This window comes from Lutra lutra, chromosome 4 (assembly GCF_902655055.1).
Source record: "Lutra lutra chromosome 4, mLutLut1.2, whole genome shotgun sequence".
In the NCBI taxonomy this organism is placed as follows: domain Eukaryota; kingdom Metazoa; phylum Chordata; class Mammalia; order Carnivora; family Mustelidae; genus Lutra; species Lutra lutra.
In genome coordinates, this window is record NC_062281.1 from 188,158,231 (window position 1) to 188,179,739 (window position 21,509).

General features: G+C 50.3%; 1 protein-coding gene across 8 annotated transcripts in view; it reads right to left on the reverse strand.

The window, feature by feature from the left end:
- The window catches only part of PRDM2 (PR/SET domain 2), a 119,356-nt gene that overhangs the window by 17,923 nt on the left and 79,924 nt on the right, over positions 1–21,509 (reverse strand). For 5 of the 8 annotated variants that reach the window (XM_047723574.1, XM_047723571.1, XM_047723577.1 and 2 more), the window contains one exon: positions 17,126–21,506. The exons of 1 other annotated variant lie outside the window; for it this stretch is intronic. In XM_047723574.1, the coding sequence (XP_047579530.1) occupies positions 17,126–21,506 (4,381 nt within the window). Of the gene's footprint in view, positions 1–12,572; positions 17,011–17,125; positions 21,507–21,509 lie in introns of those variants that run through there. 2 more of the 8 variants (XM_047723573.1, XM_047723572.1) reach the window with 2 other exon arrangements.

The following is a 21,509-nucleotide window of genomic DNA, read 5'->3' on the forward strand; positions in this document are numbered from 1 at the left end:
CCCCACGCTTGCTTCCTCACTTCCAAGTCTTTGTTTAAATGTCCTCCTTTCAGCTAGGCTTTCTCTGACCGCCCTCACCCCCGTTTTAAATGGTAGCCCCCATTCTGATTTCAGATCTCTCTATCCCACTTCTGTTTTACCTCTGTCCACAGCACTCACCACCTGACATTCCATGTAGCTCCTTGCCTGTTCACAGTCTGTCTCCCCCACCCTAGAAAATCAGTTTCAGATACTGCTACACCCTCAGCCGTGCTGGGCACACGGCACCCTGCATCCAAATGTCTAGGTAACGGAAGAAATGGATGGAACCCTAAGACCTACACTGCCTTTCCCGAACTAAAGCGTCCCCATGAGGCATGGCCCGTGATTTCTGGGTACTGTGTAAAGTGGGGGCAAGAACTCAAGTCACTTATAAAAGCTATCACAGTGCAAAATCTTCCTAAGCCTTCATGCAAATTTTTAAAGGCTTCTCACCCACACCTAACTGGATGACAGTGTTTAAGCAAATTACCATGAGCCTTGCTAAGCATTCGACCTGTTTTTCACAAACAACTCCATGCTCATATTTTGTCCGTTTGTAAACGGACAAAACGAGTCACAGCAGGACAATAACAGACATGAGTGGCATACACAGGCCTGGGAACAAATACAGCGGACTTCTGGCAGCCCTGAACTTGGCTGCTGGGGATAGAAAAGCAACGGCTCTCCCTGCGGGTGTCGTCAGGATGCGTTCCGGAGGGAATGCACAGCATCCGTCAACACGGAGGGTTGAGTCAACAAATCACTGGCTGAACTTCAACTGTACTCCAGTTGATCCCCAGTTGGTATCGTCCCAGAAGTTTTGAAAGGTTCCCGGCAGTACCTGCCCTGGCCGACCTGGCACTCGGCAAGACGTGCTCACACTAGTCCTCAGGCGGTGGTGACCGCGCTGGACACAGAGACGGACGTGCATGCGGGCAAGCCCAGGGCGTCCTTCACGGAGCACACACCACCCTGTGACCTCGGCAGGTGGCGGGATCACATCACCCAGTAGCTCGAACACGAGGGAGCGGGAAAAAGGCCCCAGTGAGTGATACTGAGCTGCGGGCCCCGGTGGCTGAACAGCCTGGTCCAGCACAGCCCTGTCACAGGTGTATGACATGGTGAAATCCGTCTGAGAGTAAGGGATTCGCTATTTTGAACAAAAATATGAACACACAACGAGTATTTTCCACGGCTGTGTATTTTGGAGGTCCTACGAGTGAGGGACCCCTTAGGAGATGTCGAGTATCAGGAGGCAGAATTAAATCTGGTGACGGAGGGAGGGTGACCCTACTTTCAGAGCCAAAACTGGAGGAAAGGGTTTAAAAATGTAAAGGAGTACTTGGATAGTTCCAGTCCCCATGAAGTTCAGGAAGCTCGATGACGGTCACGGGCGGCCTGTGTGGGCGCTGGTGCAGTTTCCCTATTTCCCTACTGAGTTAACGAGCCCCCGGCTACGCGGGACTTCAGCACACAACCTCCTCCTGCCTCTCTGGCTTCTTACTCGGCTTCCCTTACGCATCCTTAACCTTGAGGCCTGTGCCCCGAGGTGGCAACACTTTAATGCTGATTGTAATTAACTATTGCCAAATAAATAATCCTTTTCTTTCAACCTGATCTTAATTGGTCATTTATTTTTTTTAATTGGTCATTTATTTATGCAACCGATGCTCTCTATTCAGTTCCCAACAATTAAGTGCCCCAAAATTCACACTTGAAGCCAAAAAGTCCTAAGTCAGGGTCCGCTAAGCAGGGTGGTCTAACTTTGACTCTATGATTCCTGGAAGCTTTTTCCCCTTCTCTCGCACAGACACTGAGGGAGCAGCGACTGCGTGCCGGGTGCCGCACCGGGGCTGGGGACCGGTGAACACGCGCTGGCAGGACTGCGCAGCACCAAGGCTACACGAGGTATGAGCCAAGGGTCATCTCTCCCTCCACACCCCCGGAAAGACACACAAAGAGCAACCGTGGCCAAGGCAGAGAATCCTCACTTCCACCACGGCTCTGACACCCAGAAGTGTCCCTACCTAGGGAGCCGCCCTACCCGTCATGGGGTAGTTATCAGTTCTGAAAACTGGCAGATGCCGCGTGGATAGACACTACTGATAAACAAAAGAAAATGATTTCAAACGAAGACCAGAAGCAATTTCAATAATGAGATGGGGTGATACCGTGTCCCTTGTGCTTTTTAAGACCCAGAGAACTCCTGAGTCTGCTTAACACTCATCTGAGCAGCCCAGCAGCTAAAATACAAAGATTTCAAAGACCCAGCCCAGAGATCAGGGTTTAGTAGGTCGGGAATTTTAAGTAAGCCTCCCGAGTGGGTTTTGGTGCAGGTGGCCCACAAAGGGAACACGTTGGTGAGGCAGACTCCGGCCCCTTCACGCACCTGGGAACACCAGGAGGCAACGCAGCCCCTCACACTGACGCTAACAAGACGATGCCCGCGGGACCAGCAAAACACTCCCCCGCCTCACCTAAGCACCTGTCCAACACAATTCCAGACATCGCCTTAATAAAACACCTGCGTCAGCTGGCACTAACGGCCATATTGTGATCTTTACAGTTTAAGCACGAAAAGCATACTAATGATGGCGATGAAGTCATTTACAACAGCACATACTTCAACGACAGTGTCTGGCACCGGTTCACTGAGATGCATCAAAATGGTTGGTTCCGGGGGCGCCTGGGTGGCCCAGTCAGGTGAAGCATCCGGCTCTTGATTTCAGCTCAGGTCCTATCTTAAGGTGGTGAGATCAAGCCCTGGGTCGGGCTTCCCATCTCCTTCTGCCCCTCCCCGTGACCCCATCTCCTGCTCACGCTCTAAAAAGAAGAAAAAAAGAAAAGGCTGGTTCCTACACCAAAGCAGTTAACATAGGTTTTCACCAAACTTGCTAGTGTATTTCAACCAAGAGTCTAGATATAGATGATAAAGATAGGAATAAACACCTACAATCCTAGGCACCAGTTATCAGAGAATTCTGAAAAGCTTCTGGATCAAGATCTGGAGGTAAGAGAGGAAGTTCACCATGTAGGTGCACCAGCCCGTGTGCCACGTGACGAGATGGGTGAACCCTGACTTCCCTGCAGAGTTCACCACCTCTGTGTACTTCACGCTGAATCAAGCACGTCCCCAGACACAGCGGGCAGCAATTAGGCCAAGAGAAGAAACAGGGGCACACCTTGGCCATGGGAGGAGCGCGCACAGGCCACCCATTCCCGTCCATGCCTGGACTGTCTCGGAGAGCATCATTTTTTCATGACCAAGTCCCTGGTTACCTCGAACCTTCCTGGAGAGGTCCTGGAGAGGTGAAATTCTGCCCAGTGCAGTCTCCAACATCAGGGAAGTGGCAGAGCGTTAGGACCAGAGGCAGCCCACTCCCAGCAGCGCCACTCCTTCCTGCTTCTGAGATGGACACCAGGCACTGAGCCCGACCCTGCGTCCCCAGGCGCGACCCCATGTCTGAGGCAAGCCTGTGCCGCACCGAGCAGCTCCTCCCCACGCACCTAAGGAAACCCACTTGCCAACCTTGACTGGGGAAGACAGGGACAAGAGGGGCCACTAGGAAGCAAGGTTTGACTGTGGGAACCAGTCAGCACCTGGGTCAGCTCCAGTGGCCATGGGGCCAAACCGCAGGCCTAGCTGCAAGCACATAGCCCTGTCTCCTGGGAGCACGCTAGACCACAGGGGACCCGGCCGGCCGGCGGCTGGGTCTGCCTCCTCCACTGGAGCACCTCTGCGGTAGCAGGTGCTTCTTGTCGACACACGGGCAAGTAAGGCCGGTCTCCTCCCTGCTTCCTAAAGGGCAAGCCATTGCAGGAAGCCACAGGAAGGATGGGGGCCTCACTCCCAGATCAGCGGTAAGAGGGGGACCAGACTCCTGCCAGAGATGGAGCCACACTGCTGTGACCTCGGGCAAATGGCCTCACCTCGGTGTGCAACGTGTCCCCACTTGTAAAGTGGGAGAACACGAAAGGGTAGTCTTTGTAGAGTCGTCGTAATGATCACAGGGGAGAAGAGCTGAAAAGCCCTGAAAACGGTGACTAGCAGACCCTTGAAAGTGAACAGCGATCATTTGTACACTACTATTACTTCAACGAACTGGGGTTCGATTGGGTTTTCATGATTTTACAGAGCTAATGGTTTTCCTCTGAACTTGGATTTTTAAAAAGTTTCCATGTTGGGTTTGAAATTCCAAACCGAGAGAAATAACATTATGTGGAGAGGTGATAAAATTACAATGTGCTTTTTCTTCACCCTGATTTGAACAACAGCTACCCTGTCTGATAACTCCTTCCCTTTATCTCTGACGTGGGAGTGAGTGCCTGACGAGAACAGGAAGTGGCTCAGGCCTGGCTCGGATGCAGCAAAGGCCCGGGGATCAGTGGCAGCAGGACCGGCAACTCCTTGCCACCAGAGAGCTTTCTCTCTGGGCAGAGGCAGGGCACGATGAGTGTTCCAGCTACTGCAACATGTGCCAGCGTATAAAATCTCCTGCGTGGCAAGTCACCTTTGAGCACGGGCCACAGTGGACATTCAAGAGGGCATCTTTCAGGAACCACGTAGCCGTTATCGTTTACGAAGCCCCTTACTACGGCAGGCGGCATGGGTGGTCCTCACGGGCTCATCTGTTGTCTTCGCAAGCAGCCTTTGCTGGCGGATCACTACTGTCATTTTGCAGAAAGGAAAACCGGGGCTCAGAGCACTTGAATCATTTGTCCAAGGTTATGGAGCTGGTAAGTAATAAAGCCAGGATTCAAATCTTTTAGTCAGTCAACAAGTATTTCTTCAGTGGCTACTATGTGCCCGGCACCGCTACAGATGCTGGAAATGCAGCAGGGAACGAGTCAAAGGTCCAGCCTCCCAGGCAGAATGTCCATTCTAGTAAACACATGGGACAAACCAGTAACAAGAATGTATACTATGGTTAAGTGCCCCCAAGAACAGGAGGGCAGAGTAAGGAGATGGAGAGGGCCAAGGGCAGTATTTCCAATTGGATGGTCAGGGAAGGCTTCTTGGAGGAGGTGACAACTGCTCAGCAGCTCTAGGCCCAGAGCTGTCCAACGCCCTTACCTACATCCCACTGCGTGCCTTCAATGAAATCAGTGAAACCTCAAAACCAGGCCACTGCTGGCCTGCACCACACTATCCCTCAGGGAAGGCCAGAGGCCATCGGAGAGTTCTGAACCTTGAATTCCATTCATGCGTGGTCATGGCTGGCCACCCTAGGCTGAAGCCCTACATGGGCCCCCACTGCTCCCATGAGGGTCCCAGGAGGCCAGGGTGGGCCCCGATGGAGGGAAGGAGACCACCCACAAAGGCTTTAGTAGTTTTCTAAAATTCTGACTGAAGTTCTAATCTCACCAAAGGTAGAAACCACCTGTTCTAGGACTAACAGAAACGATGTCTGTCAGCTGCCATGAGTATCCTTTTCTTCCACAGCCTTCAAGATTTTTATTTATTTATTTATTTTATTTATTTGACAGAGAGAGATCACAAGTAGACAGAGAGGCAGGCAGAGAGAGGGAGGGAAGCAGGCTCCCTGCTGAGCAGAGAGCCCGATGTGGGACTCGATCCCAGGACCCTGAGATCACGACCCGAGCCGAAGGCAGCGGCTTAAACCACTGAGCCACCCAGGCGCCCCCAGCTTCCACAGCCTTTAAAAGCACGAGCAACCTGCAGGCAAATTCAAGGTTCAGAACCTGCAGGCTGCTATGTCCCAAGGAGGTAGGCTGTGTGCTTAGTATAACGGTTCAGTAGCCAGTGGCTGGGGTGGTGGTGGCGAGTTCTCCCCGCCCCACGAAGAAGGCCAACGGCCTGGTAGCCAGCCCGGGTGGAAGAGGTGGGACTTGAATGGTGATCCTGGGGAACTTTTGGAAGAGGCTCCTGCAGAAACTGCTTGTGCTTTTATTTTATTGATTTACTGACTGATTTAAAGGTTGATTTATTTAAAGATTGATTTATTTGTGAGTGGGGGGAGGGTGTGGGAGGGGCACAGGGAGAGGGAGAGAGAATCTTAAGCAGGCTTCACGCTCAGCACCAAGCCTGATGTGGGGATCAGTCTCAGGACCTTGAGATCACAACCTGAGCGGAAGCCAAAAACTGGACACTTAACAGACTGAGCCACTCAGGCACCCGTCCCCCTGCTTTTTTTTCCCCAAAATTTATATGTGAGCGTGCAGGCGAGGCGGTCAGGCAGGCCCACCTGGGTTACAAGTGGTACCGAGGGGGACGAAAACCCAGGGCACGAGGGCTCAAGGCCAATGTTTATTCCCACTGTGGTACACAGACTCTGCAACCAAACCACCCTTGGGGCGACGACGTCACCATCGGTCATCTGGGAGACGCCACAGCCGTGTAAAACCGAGGGGGCACAATGAAGTGGGTGGAGTCACTGTGGTGACGAGACCGCAATCACATGGCCAGTTTGGGGACCCACTTACAGCGCTGGGACATAAGCCAAGGGCTGATGCCGCTCATGTTGGGTCGATGTATCTGCAAATGAGAATGCTCTCTCCCTCACGTCTCCCTCAAGGCAGGTAAGCCCAGCAAAGCACTCAGAACGGGGCTGGCCCACGAGCTTGGCCAGGAGCACCCACCCCCCTGCTTCCCCGAGGCGGCCAGCTATACCCCAGGTCCTTCTCGGGGCCTGGGGCACAGGCAGAGTCCATCAGACTTGCAGCCCAACGCCTCATGACCCACACTGGCCACTGAAGAGGTTTTCTGAATGGCTGGCCCACTAAAACACTACAGGAGAATGTGCCTGAGTTCGCAAGTCCAATAATAGCTTGGAAATAGAAGCCATCTGAAAATGTTCCTAAACTCGAGCTGGCCTGGCAAGGTTTGCATGCGCTTATAAACAGCAAGTGAGAGGGGAATGTTCCTGCAAGGAAAAATTGAATCCAGAGGAGTGTCAAACAACTCCACTCAAACTGAGAATATTAAAATAGTATATTCTGGGCAATTATTAAATACTAAAAGAAACACAGTTATCTTAAAGTCCTACTTTTAAATTAAAAATTAAAATTGCCACAACTGGTATCCTAAGGTCTACATCCCCTTGGGTTATTACCTTACCTGTACCACAGATGCCAGGTCTTTTTTTAATGATTCCTATTTAAAACTTGTATTTAGACTTAACACGAGGACTTGGTAGTTATCCAAGCACAATTCCAGATTATACTGCAGGTGCGTGTCCAACCATGGACAGATACGAAAATACGCCTCGCTTAAATGTGCTCAGACTCAAGGCATAAACTCGTACTTTAAAATCCATCCGTAGCTTTCTTTCATCAGTGAGATGCCCCCCTCATCGGGCAGGTGCTTTGCCTTCCTGTGGGGGGTGACTAGCTGGACACAGGAAGGCACATTTAGGCACTAACTTCTTCCATAAAATACTTTACGTTTTCTGGAATATCCACCTCAATTTCAGGTCACTTTATTTTTTTTTTATCTTATTTTTAAAAAAGTTTTTTTTTTAAGATTTTATTAATTTATTTGACAGAGAGACAGACAGAGGGAACACAAGCAGGGGGAGTGGGAGAGGGAGAAGCAGACTTCCTGCTGAGCAGGGAGCCCGATACGGGGCTTGATCCTAGGACTCTGGATCATGACCTGAGCCAAGAGCAGAAGCTTAACAACTAAGCCACCCAGGCGCCCCTAGGGTCACTTTCTAGAGGAGGCAGCTGAAAGGGAATCCAGATGGTCCAAGTGAGGCAAAAGACAGAAGCATGTACATATGCTACTATCCCAACGGTTCCAGCAGGTTTTCTCTTATAAAAAAGGATTTCCGAGATTGTCTTCATGGCTCACAACAGAACATCATTTTTGCAACCGCAAGTAATGTAATGCAGAGTCATGACGGTTTTCCCCAATTCTTATTCTTTTTTTTTTTTTTTAAAGATTTTATTTATTTATTTGACAGAGAGAGATCACAAGCAGGCAGAGAGGCAGGCAGAGGGAGAGAGAGAGAGAGGGAAGCAGGCTCCCTGTTGAGCAGAGCCCGATGCGGGGCTCGATCCCAGGACCCCGAGATCATGACCTGAGCCGAAGGCAGCGGCTTAACCCACTGAGCCACCCAGGCGCTCCCCCAATTCTTATTCTTAATCCAGAAAGTAAATAAAACCTACATATACCCTCCAGGCTCTAATCCTATACTTCAAAAACAACTACTGGCAGAAACTTAACCCTTTGTTCTGCACAGGGCTGGGGTGGGACGGCGAGCCCGGATCAACTATCCTTCTGGGCGAACGCCCCACAGGCAAGCTTCTCAAGTGACATCTGAGGAGGACGCCCAATGACCCCCCAGACCCCTTCCTTAGGACCACTTTCAAAACCAAAGGGTATTATTCTAACGAGCTTGGTTTCTTTTTTTTTTTTTTTTAAAGATTTTATTTATTTATTTGACAGACAGAGATCACAAGCAGGCAGAGAGAGAGGAGGAAGCAGGCTCCCCGCTGAGCAGAGAGCCCGATGCGGGGCTCGATCCCAGGACCCTGGGATCATGACCTGAGCGGAAAGTAAAGGCTTTAACCCACTGAGCCACCCAGGCGCCCCATAACGAGCTTGGTTTCTATTAAGCAGATTTTTCGTGATTAAGCAGACTGACCTATAAAGCCAGTCAGAACTGCAAGGTCTGCAACGGGAAGAGGCGTATTCCACGGTCAGAGCAAAGACGGACATGAGTCTGCGGGGCAGCTCCTGACCGTGTGCACTCCTGGCTGCACCAGAAGACTCCCTTCCCACAGTGATGACTCTACTTGTTCCCCAAGCCACGAAGCCCTGGACAGAGATGGTATCAAGGCCTGTATTCTACATCTAGAGTAAATAAAGCCTTAAGAAATATATATATAAGGGGAGCCTGGATGTCTCAGTGGGTTAAACCTCTGCCTTCAGCGCAGGTCATGGTCTCAGGGTCCTGGGATCGAGCCCCACATCGGGCTCTCTGCTCAGCAGGGAGCCTGCTTCCCCCTCTCTCTCTGCCTACTTGTGCTTTCTCTGTCAAATAAATAAATAAAATCTTAAAAAAAAAAAAAGAAATATATATAAGAATGATCAACAGGATGGCACAGCTTAGAGGCAGCTCAAATCCCAACTTGCTACTTGAGACTGGTAGGATCTCCGGAAAAAAAAAAAAAAAAAAAAAAAAATCACTCCCCCAACCCCCACCGGGGTCTGTGTCCCCATCTGCACACGATACCAACTTCAAGGTGTTACAGTCAAGAGTCAAGTCTGAACGATGCTTGGCACAGTCCCTCACGGCACAGAAAGCATTAGAAAGCTGTTATCAAACTTAACGAGGTTTATCAGGTCATTTCCAAAACCCCTTGGAAGAGAAAGGAACACAGGGTCGGGAGGTGGAAGGAAGAGCTGGGATGCACCATGGGACTGGAAGCAGGACGGGGGTGGGAGGCACATACATGGTGGGGAAGCCTGGGCGGTCCCTGAAAAGGAGACTGGGCCATAGGGCCAGTGTCGCACCCACTCAAACCTCAAGCTTTGTTCCATCCAATCTTTTTTTTGATACTCTTTTCATTTTGTCTAAAAAGAATTTTAACAGTAATATGAAAGTCATCATGCCCACCAATCTAGACCTTGCTCCTACTATGTATTTTTTATCTCCTAGCACTGTGTACTTAAAGGTCCCGCATCTTGTAGGCAAACTCCCAGAAAAAGGTCAAGGCACCCGGAAGGAGGGACCCAACAGGGGCTGTGACCTTGGAATACTGGCTAGGAATCCACACAACCGCCAGCCTTCCTCTTCCCCTCTATCCCCTCTTCTTTCTATAAAGTACACATGCTTTCCTACAGCCCAGGGCTCAAGCCTGGTTTCAGAATAGTCCCTTACTCCCCAACTCCCAGGTCACCCCCAACCCCCCACCCTTCAGGAAAATGGGGCAGAAACATAGCACCTAGTCTTCGGGGAGCACACAAGTGCTTGAGCAATAAGGTGCACACATTCGTCGCCATTTCTCCCACCTCACCTCAGGAAGTCTGCAACTTGCACAGAAATTACTGGGGGCTTTAAACTACAGAAGACCCAGCCCCACCCATGGTCTAAATTAGAAGCTTGGTTGTAAGGCTTTGGAGCTGGGAGCTCAGCACCCCACCCCCCAGGCTGTCGGAGAATCACTGCACAAGAGACACGCCGGTGGCCCAACCAGCGCACCAGCCACTGCCACGTGCCCTGCAGAGTCTCTCGGGACAACTCGATCCCTCTCTGTGCTCTAGAATGAACCCCTCCATGGTGCTTCAGGAGGACAGTCACTGAAAGACGAGATCCTGAAGTGGGTGCAGCAGGGCTGGTGCCATTAGGTAGGAACAGGCCACAGGCCACCGGGTCTCCAAAACTAGGACAAACGGCAAACCACTTCCTCTAACCACCAGCCCGGTCCTTAAATGTGGCCTTGGTATCCAAGGCAGCCTCTCTCTCGCTCACCTGCAAGGTAATCCACTTTCAAGGATAAGTGCCACTTACACTTCTTTTATGGATATAAGTCAGTCCGTATGAAGGTATGACAGCAAATCAAAATCCACCCAAGTATCAAATGCAGGAAAAGAGCTATCATCTCAGTAGGGTCACTTTAACGTATTACAAGATGGCAGTCCTCCAGATATCCACCTCAAATATGAAGCCAGAGGCATCTTCTTGACTACCCAGCCTTTGGAGAACTGTGACAGAGTGAGGTTTTCAATATTAAGTATAAATAGGAGAGACCACCAAGCAAAGGTAAGTTCCCCAAGGACCGGGATTCTGGTCCACTGACGTAGCCCAGGCACCTGAACGCAGCCCCGACGTATGGCAGGTGCTCAATAGTCTCATGTGATTCTGCACAACATCATGCTAGAAAGCACCTGAATAAACCAAATTCAAACAGCCAGCCCAGAGAAGGGTTTGTAATCAGAAACAGTGAGAGGTGCTTCAAAAGAGCAGAAACGTAAGGCTTCAATTACTAGCCTTTTGAATTTTTTAAAATGTTTGACTCCATGAAGGGTAGAAGCAACCAGACCAGGGGCAGTTTGTTCCTGGTGGGGTGGGAGTTACTGGACCTCCTGGGGACTCTGCCACGGAGTCAGTGTCCGCACACCTGTTGCGCTCGAGCCCTGCTGTCAGCACCCAGGTCCCAAGGAGCCAGACCTGGCCCTGCTCTTTCAGTCCAGTGACGTAGTCTGCGCATAACCAAACCCGGTAAAAAAAGACCTCCTTCTGGCAGGAAAACACAGAGACTATCTGGCCCATTCCCTGCTAAGCAGATTGGGAACTAAGATCCACAAAGTAGAAGAACTTGCCCAAGGTGAAGCCACCCACAGCAGGGACACAGACGGGACCTGTCAGATGCCTGTTCACGGACACATGAAGGGACGGATGAAGAGCGAGCACCTGGGCCACGACGAAAAACCACTTCTCCGTCCCAGCCCAGTGCTCGACCTCACAAGGCACAAGGCCCAACTTGTCAACAGGGCACTGGGTGAGCTGAGCACCCAGTTTAGCACACCATTTAAATCAAGGGATCCTCCTCCACACCGGTCTCCGCCCCCGGGTCTCTATAACGGCAGAGCGCCATTAGGTACCATAAGCCAGAGACGGGACCATGTGGCCAAGGGAGGCTAATCACCGCCGGCTTCACCACCGTTCCCCCGATGCAGTAACACGCAGGGAAACGGAAGTATGAGAAAAGCAAGTGCTACAGTGGAGGACTTTATGGAACTGCTTATATGCAACCGCTTTTAATTTTAAAAAACAAAAAACACAGCAATTCCACATAAGCTTAATACAAACGTTACGACTGGTTTCATTCTTCCGGGGATTCTTAAAACGAAAAGACCCCAAAGTAAACTGTTAACAAGCACAGAGGAAGCGGAGATCCCACACATGATATCCTTTATTTCCCTCTCCACAAAGTAAGTTCGCCAGGTGCTTCTTAGCACCACTGTCCCGACTGCGCATCTACCCACTCGCTGGGATGGAAGCCGTGTGACCAACATCTGGTGAAGGCCAAAAAGGACGACTGAAGAGGGGTCGTCTGGGGGGGACCCTAAGTGCCCCACTGCCTACCGAGGAATGCGGCCCCTTCCTCTTCCTCCCTCACTGCTCCCAAGGATATACAAAAGCAGTCCTTTCACAAGGGTTTAGAAAGTGTTTTTATTGGTTACAATTATATAAAATTCATCACTTGAACTCCCTCTAGTTATAAAGTGCTTGCTAGCATAAAAACACTTCTTAGGCATCTAACAAGCTCCACTGATCTCTTTCATGCCAGAAGGGGAAGAACACCAAAGGACACGTCTGTCTGTAAGGAACCTCTCTCTCTGTCTCTCTCTCTCTCAAGGCTGTATTGGTGAAAATCAACGGACAACCCCTTTTGTATGTCAAATTGTAAATTTTAATGTTTTCATTAGAATAGTCTTTTATATCACTCTCCAACAAGAAACAATAAAATAACTAACAGCGAACTTCAATACAGGAACACTCTTCAGGTTGACAACTCCAACAAAAATGTAAAACGTAAATCACATATAGTACAATTGAAGTGTCCAAAACAATTTAAATAATTTTAAATATTTTATTTTTAAACTGCTACAAATGCTTTGTACATTTCAACATAAAGTCCCCATAACAGAAACGTAACAAAACGGGAATGGTTGCGAAAGGGTTAAAGTGGCACAAATTCACCAAACAAGCATCGAACTCCACATTTTCAGAGGTAGATTACTTTTAAAGTTGAGAACAAAAAACAACATGAATTAAAAACCAAGCCATTTTCCACCAACTCAGTCATCAATTAAGGGGAGGGCATAGAATGCAGAGAGAAGTAACACTTACGCCCACTCAGGACAAGGCCAGTTTGGGGGTTTTTTGCTCTCTTTTAGAGATGGAAGTGTAAAACCTGGCATGTAAGTTCACTTATACATCTGTAGAGGCCCACGGTGCATCCTGGCTGTAGATATATTGCTACATAGTCTCCGATAATAGCTATAAATTAGCGCCAGATAATCACCGGAGAGGATAACGTCCATCTGGACATATGAACATGACAGTGGAAGAAGCATTTTAAAAAAAAAGTCCATATCCAATCTGGTTTCCTCTCCATTATGCTGGCAATCTGCTTGTGATATATACTTAAAAAACAAAAACAAACAGAACCAATAAGCTGAGAGAAGCTAAACGCCTCTCTGTATAGAACTCATTTAAAAGAAAGGCATCAAGAGCTGGTGTGTGACCAAGACATTTTAGAGCGCGCGCATCAGAATTTGCCATCCCTGAAATCGACAGAGAACTAATCATAAACCACAACTTGCTCTGCGAGGTTAAGTTCCAATCATTCCCTTCTCTGTTGTGTGCCAAGACCCAGGGCTGTGCTTAGGTCTGAGCCCCCAGAGCCGTGGCCACATGCCCTCCTCCTTGTACCCCGATCGCCCGGGAGCCCAGCGCACGTGCCTGGGCTCTGGCAAAGCGGCGGAGATCAGACCCTAACCAGGGCAGTGAGAAGCCTGCCGACAGTCAGTCGTGTATCAGGATTTTTGAGTCAGCTTCAACTGGTCTTGCCAGCGTGGTAGATCTCGTATCCTCGGCCGTAGTGCTTATCTTAAGTGGAGCATGCAATCTTTATTTAGTCAATTAAGGTTTGCTTTGTCTGGGGGGCTTTTCTACAGGAAGCTCCTAGGAAATAAGGAAACTGAAGATGAATGGCAACGTCCCACCACCTGACATGACTTGACCGTGCTAACGGAACGGTGCATAGACCGGTCCACGAATGTCGTTATGACAGCAACAGAAGGACTCTGAAGGTGCACAGGAACTTGGGTAGCCAACTTAGGAGAGGCTGGAAGGGACCACAAGCAGGTCTCTTTGGAGCGGTATGTGGCAGAGACAGGTACGTGAAAACTCAGCATCACCGTGTATTTTAAATCAATCCATGGCCAGCAGGAAAACATGGTCTTCTCACTCCTTAAGTGTTTAATGGGTACACAGTATTTTTTTTAAGTTGCTCTAAAAGAAGCATAAAGAACAGTAAGAACACCTTGAAATTTACAAAGACCAGAGATGGTCTTGGTCTTTCCTCCTTACAGCAGGTGGAAATGAGCCCTTAGCAAAAGATCTAACTCCAGTCCCACAAACACACAGGTGGGCTCTGGCCACTGACCGTGGGAGGTGAGCCCAACACAGAGCAGGGCACGCTGGGCTGACAGCTGTCCCAGGACCATCTAAAGATGGGTGGTATGCCTGATGTCCTCTGTGGCTCTGTGCTAAGAAGAGACTTGGAACATGTGTCTTTGTTACACCCTGACTGGCACAAGGTCTTGTGCTCCAGGAAATGACCAACTGGCAAATTCTGCTGAGCCCTCAGTAGTCAGTGGGAAACTCTTGACTTCATTCACAGGGCTTGACAAACTGTGGAATCCTCAACTAGCATTCAAATGCAAAATGTCCGAGGGCTAGGGACTAGCTCTCCATCACAGTCCGTTAGGCTGAGACACACAGGAAAAGGATGTATGGCCAATTCGGTGCGAGTCCTTGAATATGCAATGCGCCAAGTAAAGCAAAATCACGGAAAAAACCAAGGAAAGGAGCTCCTTCTAAACAAGCGCCATGAAATCATCCCTGAATAAAATCTGCAAGCGGAAATATAGAGAAGGGACGAAGACAACAGCTAAAACAATTCCTTTCCGGTATAATACGCCCAACACGGAGGGAGGATGAGGCTGGCTTTCTAAGAGCTCTGGGCTGGACAGCGATGACCCCCCCAGCTGCCCGAGGCCAGAGCTTAGAAATCCCAGTTTTACAGCAAATGCACAACAAGGTGCGAAGAAGATCACAAACAAACTCTCCGAAGAAATGCCCACTCTTGGGCGCAGATAATTAAACTATGAAGTCCTACGGAACATGTTGATTTTTTTCACTTCCCAAAAATACTTCACAAATCTGTGGTCACCCTAAGCAGCCCTCTCCCCTCCACACCTCTACCCCAGTGTAAGACACACGTCCTTTCTTCAGATGTGCCCACAGTACAGTGCCAGCAACTCATGCCACCGGGGGCCACCACCGGGAAGGGGAGTCCTGCTGCCACCATCTACCTGCTGGAAATAACAGCAATGTTTTCGTATCAGACTCTTCAGTGTTTCCTTTTAGGCCAAATCCATTCCAGTCATGGAACCCTCTATTAACTATAATAAAGCAAAATTATTAAGATTAACTGGAGCAAAGAGACAAAATTTTATTAGGCACTTTGGTCCTTTGAAGTTTTCAGGGTTCTTCAAAAAGCACTGGATGAATAAGAGGCTAAGTGAATGAACTTCATACATGTATAATCACTCAGAGAGTTTACCTTCATTGTACTTTAATTTTGCATAACCTCACCCTTGAACTGTATAAATGGGATACGGTACAAAATGAGCGATGCGTTCAGGTGACACTGCAGACAAAAAGGGATGCAGAGTACATTCTAGAGCATCAACCACCTGGGAGGCGTTTTTAGTAAAGTCTATGAAAATGATGGCATTTTCTGGTTCTTTAACCTTGAAAAGGACTCGGTTCAAGAACATCCTGTTGCCGTGGAACTTCCAGAACACAGACGGGGTACAAACAGGTACACAGTTAAATTGCCACAGGCAGGCAGCTTGAAGAGCTGAGAAACAGGTGCGCATTGTTGCTGGGGCTAAGCTCCGAGACGCTATGTCAGGCATACGCCATGTCCGGAGACCAGACGCCGATCTGGAACTACCGTGACGGATTATTTAGTTCACTCATGAAAGTCGCTCTTTAAAACTGTGACCCTTCCTTCCTATAGTCAATTATTCCCATCAGCCTTGGCTGATGACCCTCTCTACATCCTTCTTCAGCCATGACTTAAGGCACACCTGCACCAAGGACTCTGCTCATCAACTGTGCAGTGACCACAGCACCTTGGCGTCCTCAGGACTCTCCGAGATGGCAGTCACTCCCCAGAATTCATTCTAATGCTTTCACTCCTCAGAATTCATACTAATGCTTTGCCTGAAACACCAGAGTTTTCAGACACTCAAAGTTACAGCCAAGAAAGCCTAGAGCCGAGCAGCTCGTCACTCTGAAAGGACAAGATTTGGAAGTTATTTTGCAGCAATTCTATCTGATGTTGCCTGTGTCACATGGGATTCACCCGGAGGCATCACCCAGGAGCAGGGATTCCGAGAACACACATCAGCTCAGGTTACCTGAGTAACTTGGAAAGTCTGAAAAGTCAGTATGACAAATTTAACCACTGCCCTGTGTTTTTAATGTGTCACTGAGAACAGTTCTTAATGCGGGGGGGACACAGAATAAAACGGTGAAGTCACCTCCACCCTAGATGAATTCTTCTGCCATTACCGGGGGGAACAAAGGCACTGACACACCCGCCTGAGGGACCTGCCAGGCTCTGCGCCCCCATGCAAGGCTCTCAGCGCTCCCTGCTCTCCTTTCCTCGGAATCTGGCCCATTTCTTATCCTCTGTCTGGAGAGGGGAATGCGTGGGGAGACATAAGGCATCTTAAAAGGAGTACGGTGTCGTGTGTTTCTTTTAACCAATGAGGCAACTTTTTCAAATTAAAACACAGTAAAAGAAAGCATGAATAATAAAAGCATGCTCGATTATTGTAACTATGCTCCAGTCACAGAAATATTAAACCAGACTACAATGTGGTTTCAACGAACTCGGTGATCCAACAACCTTAACCATGAGCGATGATCTATGGTCCAGAAATAACACAAAGTGACACTGAGATATGACCCAAGATATGAAGGAAGCGTGAGAACATTTCATCTTTTCATAACAGGGTACTTTTGAGAGCGTTTTCATGGTTTCAAATTCAATTCACAACCGGCCCTATCAAAGAAACGGTACCACTCGGTGAGTCCTAGATCGGACACAAAAGCTGGGATTTCAGGTCTGAGGCAGTCAAAGCAGTGTGACCCTTCTTCATGCCTCCAACTGAACCAACAGCTACTTCCTTTAAACGCTTATGTCAAAATTCTACAGGAAAAAAGGAAAAAATAGCCATCGGGCAAGAATACCGTGTTCTTCCAACCGTCTTCCCCCCCGCACTGGTCAGCTCGGACTTCCTCTGGCCCTGGAAGACTCAGCTTACCTGAAGTCCTTCAGCTCCTGCTTGCCACCGCTGTCCTCCCTCCTGCTGTCCCCCGGGTCAGCAGCGGCTGCCAGCTGGAGGCTTCGGGTGACCGGCCCCCCACTCCGTTCTCTAGATTTTACATTGAACCGGTCTGTTCTTTTCTTACTGGCCAAAGCGGATTTGCTCTGCAGGACAGCTTTGCTCTTCTGCACCCGCACGTGTAGGCCGCGGGCCGTCTTGCTCGCGAGTGGAGCAGAATGATTCTTGGCCACAGCTTTGGGCTTCTTCCCCTCAACGTGAGTTATTTTGGCCATTCTGATCGGGCTCGAGTTCCTTAAGGAGGAGCTTGGCTTTTTGGACTTGACCGAAGCCGCGAATTTGACATTCTGCTTGGACCTGAAGGACGAGGAGGGCAGCGGGACCGGTGCGGGGCCCGAGCTGCGTGCTCTGGTCTTGCCCAGAGGAGCCTGCGTGCTCTGCATCTTAATCTCCGCGTCCGCCGTCCGTCGCCGGTGGCTGCTGCTGTTTTTGTCGCTACTTGCAGGTGAGGAGTGCCCGCCTTTCTTGGGTGAGTGGGAAACTTTTTTTTTGGAAGGAGAGAGCGGTTTTTTGGGACAGCTGAAGGCAGCGTGTTTGTTCAGGCTCCCGATGTACGTGAACTCCCTGTCACAGTACGGGCAGATGTGCGAGGACGACTCACAGGCGGTTTTGAAGTCGGCCTTCTGCTTCGCAGATTTGTTTTTCTGAAGGATTGCTTTCTGGACCAGCTGGTTTTTTTTCTTCAATGCGTTTAGTTTGAGCTTGTTTGAGGACATTTTGCTGAGCTCGACGCTAAAGTTCAGTCTTTTGGGCTGTCCCATTCGTCTGAAGGCGTTCTTCCCGGAGTTATCGAGAACCACCACACCGTTTTTGGGCTGGACAGTCTGCTTCAAGGGCACTGGGTTTTTCTTAGGGGTATACCTCTTCTTGTCACTGGCCGAAGCACACGCCAGGATGTGTCTATGCAACTCCGGCATGTTGTCAACACCCTTCCCGCACTTTGTGCAGCGGATGGCAGTGGTGAACGTCTGTGGAATATTGTGTGTAGTGAAATTTGTGGCCGTCACACCGATGCCCATGGGGTTCCGGTGATGGTACTGAAATGGGGGTGGTTTAAAGCTCGGGTAATGCTGATTGAGCCCCAGTCGGACATCCGGGTCTTTCGTCTTTATGCCAGAAGCCATTATTTTTATGGTTGTGTAAAGCTCTTCGGAGGAATCATTCAGCTCTTCTTCTTCTTTTGACGCCTCCAAAGGATCTTCTGGCAAACTCTGCATGTGCTCTCGATGGGCCTTGCTGGGATCGGTGAAATTCTGGGGCCTCAGGGTGCCGCTTTCAAACTCATGGTGGGTGCACACCTTGTCTGGGTGGAGATCTCGCTGGTGCTGCTGCAAATTGCACAGAAAAGCAAATTCTTTTTTACAAACTGAACACACAAAGATATTCCCAACGCCATGAAGCAAAAAGCGGTGTTCTGACAGATCAGTTTTAGCCTTAAAGAGCTGCACACAAAATTCACATTTGAAGGGCCATTCTTCAGCATGGACAGATAAATGTTTGGTTAGATCTTTAATGGAAAGAAAAGGTGATTCACAGACATTGCAGACGAAGTTTTTGTTGAATGTTTCCTGAACAACCTCCTGTTCAACTGCAGACTGGGCTTCTTCCCTGGGTTTCGGATCGTCATTCTCTAGTTCCTCCTGCTTGAAGGTTATCATGGGGAGAGAAGCTTCCAGATTATCCCCAGAGGAAACAACAGAGGATACTGCCGAGAGTGGTGGCGGCGAGGGGGAAGAGGAGGAAGACGAAGAGGAGAAGGAAGAGGAGGAAGACGACGAGGAAGACGATGAGGAAAGGGTGGGGGGTCCGGGCGAGGCAGCAGACGTGAGCGGCTCCACAGAAGGGATGGGAGATGGTGACGGAGACACTGTAGGGGAGAGAATGGGAAGCGGGGACTGCACGGTGGCATTTGAGAGAGGAGAGGGACACGGACGGGGAGAAGCCCCGGAAGAGGGCACCGGAAGAGGGACAGTAGGAAGGAGTGGAGGCGGCGGCGTGGCGACAGTCAGCACCGGGGGACAGGCTGCGGGGGAAGAGGGGTGTGTTGGGATCAAGAGAGGAGGCAGCTGCACAGAAGAAAGGGAAGAGGTCTGCAGGGCAGGTGAGGAAGGAGAGACACCGGGTGGGGACTCAGCCACAGGGGCCGGTAAACTGGAGTCCGGGCCAAGGCCAGTGTCTGGCTGGGGATCCAGGGACTGACAAGGACTCGGGCTCCGCGTCACATCTGCAGCGCTCTCTACCGGTAAATCGAGGCCATTGTACTCGTTGAGAAGAACCTTCTGCAGCATGCACGTGGTTGGTTTCTTTTTCTTTACAGCACTGCAGGCTTGCTGCACCAGATGGTTTTCTTTGAACTCCTTGCCTTCCGAGTCGCCACACGGCTTCTTATGCACGCTGAGATCCAATACGGATTCCCACTGGACGGGAGTCTTGCCTGTGCCCTCAGCCTTCTGTTTGACACCGCTGGATAAATCCAGAGGCTGCTGGTTGCACACATTGCTGAAAGTAGAACTGGCTGCCCACTCCTTGGATACTGGATATTCGTCAAAGCACGGCGGGCTCACGGCTTCTCTCTCCTCTCTCCCAGATAAACTCCACGCCGGTGAGTTGCTGTGGCTTTCTAATTTGGGTTTTTTGGAACCTAGAACTCCATCAGTCCACGCTGCTTTGCCGTCGCTCTGCTTTGCAAAGTCTCGAAGGGCGGGACTGTGCTGCGGGGAACTGGGAGGAGAACTGGTCCGCCGTTTAAACCTGCTCGAGGTCACAGGGAGCATCGACGCGGGAGCAGACACACAAACGGGCCCTAACTTCGGGATTTCGGTCGTGGAAATGCCTGCAGGAGGAGTTAGCTTGTCCTGGGTCTGAAGAAGTTGTTTGAGCTTCGATGACAAGTACACGCTTTTCTCTTTGTGGAAAGACACGGCCTCTGACGTGGCTATGGTGAGAGGCAATAAGGAACACGAGGGCACCGAGGGGTCAGGCTCCGTCTCGGCTTTGATTTTAGGTAGCGTGGGAGGACTCGCGGTTCTCCGTTTCTTGGACTCACTGTTTGTGCTGCTGGAAGGCTCTTTAGGAAGATCATCTGCTAGGGAGGCCTGTGCGGTCTTGACGTTTTGGGTGATCTCCACCGTGACCGGAGTAAGCAGACAATTTATCCCGTACAAGTCCGCCGAGCCTGACTCCATCTCGATGACGTCACAGTTACTCGTGCTGCTGCTGGTCTGAATTTTGCCATCAATATAGAACTTCAGGTTTTCCGAGATATTGCTGGAGATATCCATGATGTACACATCGTCTGCCTCCCCATCCTCCTCGGGCTCTGTGCTGGGCACGTAGACACTCGGAGCGGGTGGGGCGGGCTCCGCGGGAGGGCGCGGCTCCTCCAGGAGGCCCCCTTTCCGCCGCACGCCCTTGGGAATCAGGTGACGCTCGTGCACCCTGCGCTGATGCCGTCTCATATTGGTGTGCGTCCCGAAAACCTTCTTACAGTATTTGCACGGATGAAGCTCTTTGACTTCCCCATTTTCTTCTCCAACAGAAGACTGGATGGTCTCTTGGGGGGCCTTCTCTGGATGCGCGAGCAGCGAGTCCTGCCCGAGCCCGGATGGCGGCGAGTCATCTTTCGCGGCAGCCCCGTCCCCAGGCGCCCTGCCGTCGGCCGGCTCTTCGGGTGGCTGCAGCGGGACACTGGGCTTCCGCTTCAGCCCCGCCTCGTGGCGCCGCTCGTGCCGCCTCCGGTTGATCTGCGTGCCGAATGCCTTCCCGCAGTACTTGCACTTGAAAGCATGATTGACCGTGGATATGTGAATGTGCATGTGCCGTTCGAGCCCCTGTTTGGTAGTGAACTTCCTCTCACAATGCTGACACGGAAACAGAAACGTCTCGAACAGATCGCCGTTGGCCTCTTCTTTAGTTCTGGGAGTTCTGGGAACAGGTGGAACCTCCAGAGAGCCCGCAAGCATTTCTTTTGAAACATTTTTTGGTTCTTCTAATAAATCTTCTGGCTTCTCATCACATCGTATTTCTGGCTCTTTCGCAGAGCTTTCATTTGGCATGTCCGCTTCCTCCTCCCCGTCTTCCTCCAGCTCGTCCTCCTCATCTTCTTCCTCTTCCTCCTCTTCCTCCAAATCATTCCCCTCACAGTTCGTGGCTTCTGGCTTCTCGTCTGGTTGTGTGTGGGGCTCACAGGCGGCGGGGGGAGCTACCAGCTCTGGAAGCACATCCTGACTGAGCGCCTCCTGCAGAACGGCGGTCTGCTCCGCTGCTGAGACTGAGGGCTTCTCGTCCTCGTCTTTGGGACCTA